This window comes from Corvus cornix, chromosome 1 (genome assembly GCF_000738735.6).
Source record: "Corvus cornix cornix isolate S_Up_H32 chromosome 1, ASM73873v5, whole genome shotgun sequence".
In the NCBI taxonomy this organism is placed as follows: domain Eukaryota; kingdom Metazoa; phylum Chordata; class Aves; order Passeriformes; family Corvidae; genus Corvus; species Corvus cornix.
The window spans coordinates 21441169-21453275 of record NC_046332.1 but is presented as its reverse complement, the minus strand read 5'-3'; the positions used below and the strand labels follow the sequence as shown (position 1 = coordinate 21453275).

At 44.0% G+C, this 12107-nt stretch overlaps 2 protein-coding genes across 2 annotated transcripts in view; one reads left to right on the top strand and one right to left on the bottom strand.

Annotated features, from left to right (window-relative positions):
* STXBP5L (syntaxin binding protein 5 like) overlaps window positions 1-5392 on the top strand; it is a 189720-nt gene extending 184328 nt beyond the window's left edge. The window contains 4 exon segments of the mRNA XM_019283778.3: window positions 64-175; window positions 552-653; window positions 656-771; window positions 1773-5392. Of these exon segments, the coding sequence (XP_019139323.2) occupies window positions 64-175; window positions 552-653; window positions 656-771; window positions 1773-1814 (372 nt within the window). The 3' untranslated portion in view covers window positions 1815-5392.
* Window positions 5393-5995: 603 nt separating this feature from the next.
* Window positions 5996-12107, bottom strand: part of POLQ (DNA polymerase theta) — a 56142-nt gene continuing 50030 nt past the window's right edge. The window contains exon 31 of the mRNA XM_039552178.1: window positions 5996-10241. Coding sequence (XP_039408112.1) covers window positions 10177-10241 — 65 coding nt within the window. The 3' untranslated portion in view covers window positions 5996-10176. The remainder of the gene's footprint in view (window positions 10242-12107) is intronic.

The following is a 12107-nucleotide window of genomic DNA, read 5'->3' as shown; positions in this document are numbered from 1 at the left end:
AGAACACCTAGAACTGCTGTCGCCTCACAAACCTTTTACATGGACTTTTTTCTGGCTTACTAGGACATGCTTGGGGATTTGTTTACTCCTGTGGAAACACCAGAAGCCCAAAACAGAGGCTTTCTCAAAGGACTTTTTGGAGGAAGCGGACAAGCTTTTGACAGAGAGGAGCTTTGTGAGTAATTTCTTGTTCGGGAATTTTTTTGGCAGAAAGTCATTCTTGAGATCCCCTGCCCTTGTCATCTAGGAATGGAGTAGTACACAAGGCGTAGATGATTGATGAAAAGAGAAAGTTGACTGAGTGGAGAAAGGGGAGGGTCCTTGTCTGCCATTCCATAGTTCCTTCACCTTGGCAGCTTCTTTTGGTCAGCTGAGTGGGGGGCGCACGACTGCACTGCAGATGTGATGGTGACAGAGCAAAGTCTTCCACACGTGCCCATGGAACGGCATCACTGCTGCAAGGCTGCAGCTCAAGGCTGAGGAGCACTGACAGAGCCAGGCCAGGAGCTCATCCCTGTCTGTCCATCTGTCTGTCCTCTTCTCCTTTGCAGTTGGCGAGGCCACGGCAGGAAAAGCCTCTCGCAGCCTGGCCCAGCACATCCCTGGATCAGGAGGGATTGAAGGCGTGAGAGGAGCCGCGGGCGGGGTCATTGGGACCTGACTCGCGCACGCATCGCCCTGGACGAGAGGGGGCAGAAGCTGGGCGAGCTGGATGAAAGGACTGCCAGCATGATGGCCAGCGCAGAGGCGTTTTCCAAACATGCACACGAGGTAGGAGCCCTGGCACCCACACCCTGCAACCCTTCCCTTTGGGAAAGCCAAATGTCCTTCTCTCCCTTCACCCAGGCATGGTGTTGGAGGTGTGCTCATGTCAACTGGCATGGCATTCTTCCTGCTCCCAGACTACCAGAATGCCAAAAATCAACTGCCATTGCACACCCCTTCCTTTCACGTTTCCAGAAATGAGCATCCATTGTTAGCCTCTGAATTTAGAACACGGCACTTCTCATCTTGCCTTTCTCACTAATTTGTTATGATTTGTTTTTTTAAGCCACTTAGTGCAGCACATCCATGCAGTAGGGCAGAAAACAGGTAGGTGGATGTGTGTATAGGAACCTTTACAGATCTTACTGGGGAGAGGAGAACAGTGCTAGTACAGCCCTGTGGTGCAGTAATATAGAATAGGCCTTGCCAGGAATAGCTTCTGTGCTTGGAGCTGGAAATGGAAAGCTTTTCCATCCCACGCTGTTAAGACTGGGAAAACTAAAGTGATTTTTTTTGAAGATAAAACAACATCAAAGCATATTTCCCAAAATGAATGTTTTTCATTTAATGTGCATCACATCTCTGGACAAGACCTTTACATTTTTATTGGCTTTTGTAAGTGTGAGGCAGAAAGAACATGCCCTGAAATGCAAGAAGTTTATATATTCAGGGCATATCTACTATGCTCCATAGATAAGTGTCTTTTTATTCCTATAGAAAGCAAGTTCCTTTAATTTTTGAAGAAGAAAAGTAGTTAAAGGTCCTCAGGAAAAATCTTCTAAAAAACAGCAATAACAGGTAACACTTTTTTAATGTAATAACTATGAAATTAAATATGAGGTCTCAGTGGACTCAAGACCTGCTGACACTGTAAGTGAAGTATTGCATTGTTCCTAATTTATTAATTCTGAAGTTTGATAGTTAGTGGGCCGAGGTCATGTGTGGTCTCTCATATGCTGGGCAGTGTTTGATTGCCATTTGTTTGGTTTTTTTCCCCATCTCTGTAGGTGATGCTCAAATACAAGGACAAAAAGTGGTACCAGTTTTAGACTTTCAAAGAAGCTGCTTGTGGCTTTATTAAGAACACTGTTCAGGGAAGCAACCTTTATTCCCAAATCTACCAGTCACTGGCCAGAGACAGTTTTTTCTCCTAGAAGATGTTTTCCTGTTACTATTATTGGATTCATCACAGTGGACATCAAGGAGAAGTTTTACAGACCGTGAGATGGAAGCTGGAATCATGAGGGTCTTTCCAACAGCTGGCTCATGGGGTGGCCAGTTTTTTCCTGAAAGGAACTCAGCCATCACTGTGGCATGTAGGTTTTCAGAAGCTGTAGGTATGAACTGTGGGGAGTGCATCTGGTTAAAAATATTCTGTACAAACTCGAATGTTAATGCACTTATAAAACTTTGCATGACTAATTGCCATCTTAAAAAAAAAAAAAAAAGAGAAAAAGGAAGCATGTTGTGACCGAAGAAAAATGGGATTTATTTCTATTCTGAGAAAAAAAAAAAAAAAAAACCTTAAATAACAAAAATCTTTATTTTTTAAAAGTGACATTATAAAAAGCCAGTACATTTCAAGCATGTTTGCTACTGTTCTCCATAGAAAAATGAGTTGAGCTGCATTTTCTTATCCGCTGTTTATTTCCCTTGAAAAACCTTGCTCAAAATCAGTGCTCTTTAACTCATACTAGAAAAATAAATAAATTCAAAATCCTATGCCCAAAATTTAAAGATTTTGCAGGTAGCTGGACAGGCACTATCTAAAAAGGTCATTAAGACAGTGCATAGATGGTTTATTTGCAATTCAGAGCACATGACACATCATCCTAATCTGTACTTTTAAAAATGTGCTCTACATTCATCTGTTGTCCTTGAAGGGGGCCATGGCACTTTTCATCCCCATGGAGTCTCTATCACTTGGTTGCCTTATTTCCCAGTAGCAGGAATAGAAAACCAGCTTTGGAAACCATTTCTTCAAGTAGGGAAAGCCAAGATGGGAAACCACAGTTCTGTCAAACACTGCTCACAAGTGCTCAGCTGAAGTTATGAGAGGGGACCTGCACAAAAACCCCCCCAAAACCTGAGAGAGAGGGAGATTAGAGCAGCAACACTACACAATGGGTCAGGGAGGAGCATGGAAAACCATTGTCAACATACATATATAATACATATATAAAGTGACACCATGGGTGAGTGGTAATTTATTCTCTGCTCACACTGCTAAAAGTAATTTGCTTCTGCTTCGAAGTGGCTTGTCTGGTTTTTGCAGTGAATGCTGCAGAAGACTCTGCAACCTGCAGCCACAGAAGAGTGGATTTATTGCCTGTCCATAAGAATGCTCCACCTTAACCTACAAGAGACTCACTACCACATAGGTCAGGTCTTAGGTTAGAAATTTTTCCAAGATTGGTTTGGAAAGAAGGCACTGAAGGCTTGTTTTCATGTGCCTGGACATAGTTTCAAATTAGAAAAAAGAAAGTGAGGAAAAGCTGGAAAAACAGGCTTTAAAATTTTTCTATTAAAGAAGAGTAACATCCTCTGACCCTTTAAGGAATCCTGATGGACACTGATGGAGACAGGCACCATCCCACTCCCAACCTTACTTACTTACTAAACCTTAACTTTACCAGTGTTTGTATGGTCACAGCGTTCAGATGATCCCTCTCAAAGATGTCTTTTCCATCTCCTTCCTTTACCTACAATAAAATACAGCCCAGGACGTTGTACCATCCAGAAAGTCTGGCTTCACAATTGGCCCACTTCACAAGTTAAAGGGTTGGAAGAGATTTTAGGTGTTAAGTTTTAAATTCCCATTGTAGCACAACAGAATTTCATGATTTACAGGATTTTTACATTTTGCTGTAGGCAAAATGAAAATGGTGGCCCTGACAGGTTTAGCTCAACTGGGAATGAGACTCCACAAGTTTCTTTGGGACAGGAGAAACTGCTCTATGTTGTCAGAACTGTAGAAACTTGTGAGGAAAAAGGTAGAAGCCTGAGCAATGCCTGGGTTTCTGCTGAGAGCTAAGGCATTGGAGTTATCCATGCCCCAAGAGGATTTCTCTGTGTGCGTGTGTAAGGATGTGCCAAACTTGCCACTCTGATGCCAATAGGAACTGGGTTTGGGAATTCCTTCCAGTGGCTTGTGCGTGTGAGGAAGCACTGCTCTAAGCAGGCACCGAGAATGAGAAACAGAGGAGAACATTACAGCAATTTGATCTTCAGTTTAAACCTCTATTCAGTGGGCCTGTGCTCTGGCCTGTAATCCAAACCCACTGGTCTCTGGACAGCAAAATCATTTGGGGCAGTATTCAAACTGTCCAGCAGCCAGCTTATTTTCCATTGTGCCCTGGTGTGTGGTGGTTGGAAGCAGCCCCACAGGCTGACTGGAATCATGGGAAGTTGGAAGGAAATTTAAGAGTAACTTTTAACTGCCAAGCACTGCAGCTCACCCTGAGAGAAAAGTGTCCTCAACAAGTCTTTTACACAAGGCCCGACTGACTTTGGCTGCCAACAGTCTCTAGTTTAACACCAGGGTAAAAAAAACCTGCCAGTAGATTTCCATTTGCATTTTTATGCAACAGAGAAATGAGAATTTAGCAGCCCTCAAACTTACAATTTTTAATACTAAACTTTTAAGCAACTTTTCTCTGGTACTCCCCATCAGGTCACAGCTTTCCACTCTTACATATTTTACATATTTCCAGACAGTTACCAATTACTATTTCTGTTAAGTTCACCACTAGTGACTATAATTATCAATTTTCTTGTAGTCTGTAGAGATCTAAAAAGTTGTATATGTTTGTATATAGAACATTCTATATATATAATATATATATGTAATGTATATGTTGTATAAGTTTGTTAGTGCACACTGTTAAATGCTTTCTATCAAGATTTACCATGTATGTGGAAAAAACCCATCACTTAAAAAGTTCAGTGAGGGAGGAAAAACTCTTGCCTGGGTGATTTATTGTGAAATGAGGGGGAGTGTGGGATTTTTGCAAGGCTTGCCCTGAACACTGCTCAAGGCTGTCAGTGACAGGCATGAAGCTGCAGCATTCCCAGCAAGGAGCACAGCATCTGACTCTGAGAAAGACTGTAGGACTGGGACTGGCTGGAGGAAAAGCAAGGACATTGGCTGTCACTGGATGTTGAAATCTTTCTGTGCTTTCACCTCTCCCACTCAGACAACATCACCTCAAGCAAAATCCTAAGCTCAGATGTATCTTCAGCCTTGCAATCCTCAGCTACACCAGGCCAGATTGGCTGGAAATATTAGTTCAGTTTAAAATGCTGTTTGTTCATTTAGATGCCTTGTTCCCTCACATTCTTCTCTCCAGGAGCTCTGTCATAATCACATCCAAAACCAGATACACAGAACTTCCAACAGCACACACACCTTTGGGTTTGACCAGATGTTTGTAATCTTATGTCTAGTGCTGTAGATAGACAGAGAAAATGCATTAAATTAGATTATTTATAAGTCTGCAGAGTTGGCAAGTCTTCAGTGAAGTACAAGCTACTTTATTTATTAATAAAAAAATTAAATTAATTCCTAGAGCTTTAACTTCAGTTGCAAATCTTGAATTAAAAGACATGACAATTGAAATTTTGAGAATCAGGTTTTGTTTTCTGTTATTACCTGGGGGGAGGTTTTAAGTTTTTTACAGTTCTGCAGTTCAACTATCCACATCAATTAGTCATTCCTCACAGTACCAGGACTGTAACAAAAGCGTGTAACAAAAATACTCATATTTACTACATGTATTGTATACAATTATCACATAAACCCTCCTCTGAAACAGTTTATACTCCTTTTCCAGAATCCCTTTCACACCACAGCATGGGCATTGTAATGCAGGTGGGCATAGAAACCTTTTGTCTTTTCCAATAGAAACCACTGATGCTTGAGAGCTGCATCCAACCTCAGGCCTCCTTCACATATAACCTGTGTGTGTTGTAGGACAGGCAAACCCCCAGTTTTTGGTTAATTATGCCCCTCAAATAGCCTGGGCCCTGCCCCATCCATCCTTTCCCATAGCCCAAAGGTGAATTCAAGCACAGCATATTTCAGTCTTGAATGTTTTTTTGCCTTGGAAGGGTCTGGTAAGAGCACACTCTCTCTCATGAAGGAACTGCCTGTGGCCATTCGTAGTCAACTCTTCCTCTTAGGTGTATAAGCAATAGTCATGTAAATGAGTGTTTCCATTCATGTGTTTTGTTTTGTGATTAAATCAACAAATCAAACATTGTACTTTTTTAAATAGCAACAAATATTCAGATTCAGTGTCAAGGAAATGTGGACTGAGTATGTGTGTGGTTTGTTAATGAGTCATTACCTGTCTCAGAATGAAGGCTGATCTGGGGCGAACCACACACTCCTGTGCTAGCCATATCCTGTTCCCACAGGTATCCTAAATCAGCATCACAAGACTAAGGCATCTTAAAGTGAGGCTGTTTCGAGCCCCCACTAGCAACCAAAAAAAAAAAAAAAAAAGGGAAAGAAAATAAAGGAAGAATTGATACTAGTTGGTGTAATCTCTTTTTTCCAACCTCTACTCCTAGATTCTTTATAGTATTTCAAAGGGGCATGGTTTGTGTAAAGCCTTTGGGTGGAGCTTACACTTCTCATTCAGGAATACAAAAATTGCAGTCCTGCTTGTTGCTGGGGTGGGGATGGTCACCTCCCTTCCCTCAGGACCTCGTGCCAGGACAGAACCGTATCCCAGCTTCTGCTCCCATGCTCCATTGCAGGGAGCTCACGTGGAGCTCATACCAGCCCCCGGGAATGTTACCAGCCTTGGGCCCGGGCTTCCCAGCCCCCTTCCTGTCACTTCCCACTCCAGGGTAAACACAGTCGCGCACAGGCTGAGCTCTCAGAAGGGAGGGAGCACTTCCCAACAGCACATCTGAATTGCTCTGCCAGGAGAAGCTTAAATGTCAGCCAAAGGTGCTGAGCTCCCAGCTCCCTCTTGTCAGCTCCGTACAACTCTATTGATGAAACGCAAGCAGCATGGGAGAAAGGCAGAAGGATCAAACCAGATCAGATTACCAGTGTCATTATTTGTCACCTGCCTGTCACTGCTTCCAGTAGCAAGGGAGAAAAGGAAAGCTGCAGCAGAAGGACCCAGGCAAAACAAGCTTGTGGTCTGCATGTGAGGAAAAGCACCAAGAGGCTGCAGCAAACACCAAAGGTGTGAGTTCCTGCTACCAAGGCTGGGCAAGTTCTGCCCCGTACCAGTAGCCATCTGAATGCAAATTGAAGTCACTTTGAGCAGAAGGCAGATGGGAACCAACCAGACCGGGGCTGCTGACAGGCTCTCCCGGTGAGGAGCTGGGTCCTGCAGGTTCCCATCATGTGAAGACAAAGCACTCCCAGTGACCACAGCTGCTTGCCAGGACTGCATCCCAACCAGATTTGTTTTGGCAGGCAGACACACCCCTGCTGGTGCAGGAGCCAGGCAAGGGCAGTGCAGTAGCAATTCTGGGTGCACCAAGGGACAAGGCTGCCAACAGTTCTAACAAACAGAACTCTCACTCCTTCTGCAGCGTTCACCTGTCCTTGTCCCAGGCTGTGCTGGAGTGGGCTGTGAAGAGAGAGAAGCACACAAACAAGCTGAGGAACTGAGCAAACACTACCAGATGCATCTCATCCTGACCACACAGAGACTGAGACTAACCTGCACTCTGCTTGTCAGGTCCTGAATTAATAAAAAGCCCAATTTCCAGCTAAACACAGGCTTCACCCCATCAGAGGTGGGGGAAAAGGAGCCCACAGGCTAATATAGGTAAGTAATGTGAGTGGCCAGGCTCCTTCTACCACGTTCAGAAAACAACACATACCCTTTTCTGCACTTCTGGCCAGTGCCTCTGCTTACCTAACCTAAGCCCTCTTCTGCTTCCACTGCTCAGTCTCACTGAGAGTTAAAGTCTAATCAGAATTGAGGAATGTAAATAGCAGCAATCAGACAACAGCTCAGAGCCAGTCCTGGTAACACAACTCAAACGCCACAGTGGCTACCTCTTATCTTCTCATTTGCTCCAAATTACTGCTTAATTAAAATGAACCCATCGAGTTTGTTAGTCAAAATGAGTTTGGGTACATGTTAATCCCCTTACCAATTAGCACCACCCCCTTCTAGAGAGCTTGCTGAGAAATAGGGGTGAGATCCATCCTTTGGAAATTCTGAAGGCAGTGTGTGGGAGGGAAATACTGTAACGTGCCAAAGAACAAGCAGCCCAAATGACAGCAGCCCCAGTGAGGCCTGAAATATGGCACAGGTGTGTCACCACAGGACACCCAGGGACAGGAAATCATCAGGCCATGTGAACTGATAATGAGTCCAAGCCAGCATCTTCACAGGCAGAGCACACAAATGGTCAGGCACCAGGGTGCCACAGCTCGGATCTATTAACAACAAAAGCTTTAATAAACTAAGAGAAAAAAACAATGCTGTGGATAAAGAGTTCAGCCATCAGGTGACAGATGTCATAGAAAGCCACGGCATAGAGCAGGCAGGAAGAAAACAAAAAAAATCTCAATGTAAGGTGGAACACAGAAGGGGAAAGAAGGCCAAGAGGGTGCTGAGCAGGGCAGTCACAGCAGCCCCACCTGGGGCTCTGGCTCAGGACCACGTGTCCGTTTTGCTGCACAAGAGGCAGGTGGTGGATCAGAGTCTGGCATGCAGCCTTTGGTAGGGAGGCCCCGTTACCATCTTTGAAAACTCCCTGTGTTCTCCAGCCCTCCGTGCCAGGGACTTCTGATGTCGGGATAATGGCCCTGCCAAAAGTGCCGCATTTGAAGGTAACGAGCTCGAGCCCCCTCTCAGGCTGCTGAAAGCCAAGTCTGCATCCTCTCAGATCAGGCTGAAAAAGCAGCTTCAAAAGTACACTGCTTAGAAAGGAGCCAGCAGAAGTTCAGAAATGAAAGAATAATTAGGGGCTTGAAAACTTCCCACAGGAGGCAAGAATGGAAAGATGGAGATTGATTACATTAGGGAGGAACTGCAGAAAAAAGACATGATACAATAATTAGAGGCATAAGGAAGATGACGGGAGGCACTTGTCCTCCCTTTTCTTGTAACACACAAGGGCTAGACGATGAAAATGACAGAATTCAAGGTCAGGCATTGTGTGAAGTTAACAAAAGCAGCTGAACTTGTGTTACTGTCACAACTGTCTGGAAGGGAAATGAGAACATGTGATGTGAGATTTAGCCAGACCAGAAGGTATTAGTGGGGAGAGTAATGCCAAATAGTGGCAGATCAGTTCCCTGCAAGCTCCTTCCTTGCCCCTTCTTTTGAAGGATCTGATCCCAGCTCAGCTTGACAAGCCCAAACTCCCAGGAAAACCTTCTGCCTCATCACAGGGTCAGAGCCAAAGACACTGAGGCAAAGAGTGGGAGAAACCTCAGCAGGTTTTAGTGGGGCAGCCAACAGGCAGGTGTGAGGCTTCCTTAGGAGAATGGTCTCTGAATGAAGAGCCACAGGTCACCCACCATAGCGTAATGACTCGTCTCAAACACAGCAGACCTCAAACTCCAGCAAGGCTGCCATGTCAGCTGGCCAGACTGAGCTGGTTTTCTTCTTCACAAAAATATGCATTGCCATTAAGTTTTTAACCAATTCATTGAGCTTCTTTCTTTAAAATGTTTCTACTGGTGATTTTGTATTAACTCAAGAGACTCCAAACAATATCCCTCTTGAGGCCAGTTTGCAAGGCAGCAGCAGGATGGATTACAGCAGTCAGTCACCGAAATGCTTTCTTAAAAGTCAGAGGCCAACCAAGCACAAATTCCACTTGCTGTGAACCCTGCACAGCTGCTCAGTGAGAAATCCCACCAGCTGCAAAGCCACTTCAGCACCTGAGTGTCATCAGCAGAATCCTGATAGTACAAGATAATCCTGGCAGAGGCCTGCAAAATTCTACATCAAGTGCAACCACAATGACTTTTTTTGCCCTAGACAATTACACACAAGAACTGCCAAATTATCTTTGTGCCTTGTTTTAATAAAGTAATCCAGCTCATTTCATATGTAATAAATTCATTAGGCTTCGGAGGTTTGTACAAGATCAAGCACACTTTAACAGAATTCATTTAAATACCCTTCTTTTAACAATTAATCATTTCACAGTTTTGTAAACACGCTTCAGTGCTCTGACTGAGCTCTGAAGGGTTTGGCTTGGTGAATTCATACCATGTTCCACCACGTGTTTCAGAAGGCAGCTTGTTCCCCTGCCAGTAGGAACACAGCACAGGAGGATCACACTGCCAGCAGGTGATCACAGGCCCTCGCCCTGCCCGGTCCATGGTGCTTCTGCCTCCTCACGCATGGGAGAGCCACACAGCATTGTCACAGCTCCAGGTCCTGCAGGTCTCCCCAGCTGGGGCCAATTTTCACTTTAACATTCAGTTTCACCAAGAGTTTGATGGCGTTTTCCATCTCGTGCTTCACGATCTGAGCAACCTAAGAGAAAATGTCAGGCATCAGACACACACACAGTTTCAATGCTCTGGGTTTCTGTCAATAGCTGGGGCAGGCAGACACCTGGAATCCTCTCCTGCATTTATGTGGACTGACTTACCACCAATGGGAATGCAACCAAATCCTAATTGGTGTTTATGAATGGAGAACCTGTATAAAGCCAGAGAGATTTTATGCAGCACAGAGCTGTGACTGGTTCTGCAGTGTTTAAGACTACTTAGAAAAGAGGCCAAGATTAACTTTCTATTAAACACTTGAGAGTCCTGCAGAGTCTCATCTTTCACTCAGCTGCATAACTCTTATGTGTTTCATGGAATCTGTTCTGAAAACTTCAATGTACTGAAAGTAAGACACAAAACAACTTTGCCAGAAGCAAAGAACAGTGGCTCCTCCGTGCTGTGCCAGCATGAAAAGCACTTTGTGAAACACAAACTATAAACCTCTGGGAAAGCAGGTCACATTCCATGTGGGTGCTACAAATACTGTCCAGGTTTCCCCTCAGTGTTTAGTTAAGGCAACTCCTGCCCTCTAGTAAACATATGAGGTAACTGTTCTCTGCCCTCCAAAAGTATTCCTGAGAAAACACTCACTTCAATACACAGTTAGAAGACAGAAATTATTTCTTTCTGCAACTATTTGGATTACAAGAGACTGGATTTTTTTTCCCTGACTGTAAAAACCTCCCCTGGATAGAGGTACTCCCTTTCCTCCCCCAAGACCCGTGCAGAATCCAGCCTGTCCTGGATTGCTTATTTGAATGAATCTTCCAATCCACACCATCCCATGAACCTTTCCACAGCAGAGTGAAAAGACACTTTTAAATTACAGTGATTCCTCAGCTCAGCTAGAAGCCACTCTGTCAGCAGAGGGAACTATTCAAGCTTTCTGACCCTTCCATGTGTTTTCATAATTTCCTCACAGGTACCCACCATAGAAATTCCTCCATAGTTTTTGCTGGGTAATGGAGGAGGGGATTCGAGGAGCTCAGAGCACAAGCGTTTACAACAGTATTAAGAACTAGGGGAAGATTTGTCTTCCAAACCCCTGTGCCCCTACATTCTGCATTTCAAAATGATTGTGATAACCTAGAAAATGCTTTGAAATAGGATGTAATTCAGCACAGATGAGTATAGAGCAGAAAGAAGCAGGGTAGAGAATTAGGACAGAAATAATCTACTGTTCCAAAATAGGATGAAGAATAACTGCCTGAGCAGGAAAAAAATGGGGTTATCAGAGATTAAAAACTGAGCAGGTCTTAAGCAAGGCACACTGCTGTGAGAAAACAAGGAAATGAAATTCTGGAACACAGAAAATGTTGCTTGCATGACACACAGATCCATTTTCCACTCTATTCAAACCACTCCAGCCTTGATCAAGTTTGGGGCCCAGCATATCAAAAGAAACATGAACCATACAGAAGGAGATTCTCTGAGAATGGTCACAAGTCCAGCACATGGCACCAGCAAAGAACATCAGATTAGGGCTGCTGCACCTAGAACCAGGGACAGCAGCTGTGCTGCAGGGGAGACAGGAAAACCTGCTGGTTTAAGCAACTGCCCAGAAAAATCTATGGAGAAATATATCTGAAGGAAGTTAGAAAAGCTGGTAATAATTGCTCTTGAAGTTGAGGTAGTTCATGAAAAGAATAGAATACAGTAAATAATAAGCAAATCCATCCATTTTCCAGTTCTCCTGAGAACACCATGATAAACTGGAGTCAGTATCTAAAGATGTTAAAGCCTATACTCAGGGGATTTCAGTCTTCTACAGGAAGAATATTAGGAGCCTTTTTGTCTCTAAAACAGCCTGCCTGGATTGAAGCAGCAGATGTCTGAACAAAGCTGGCAA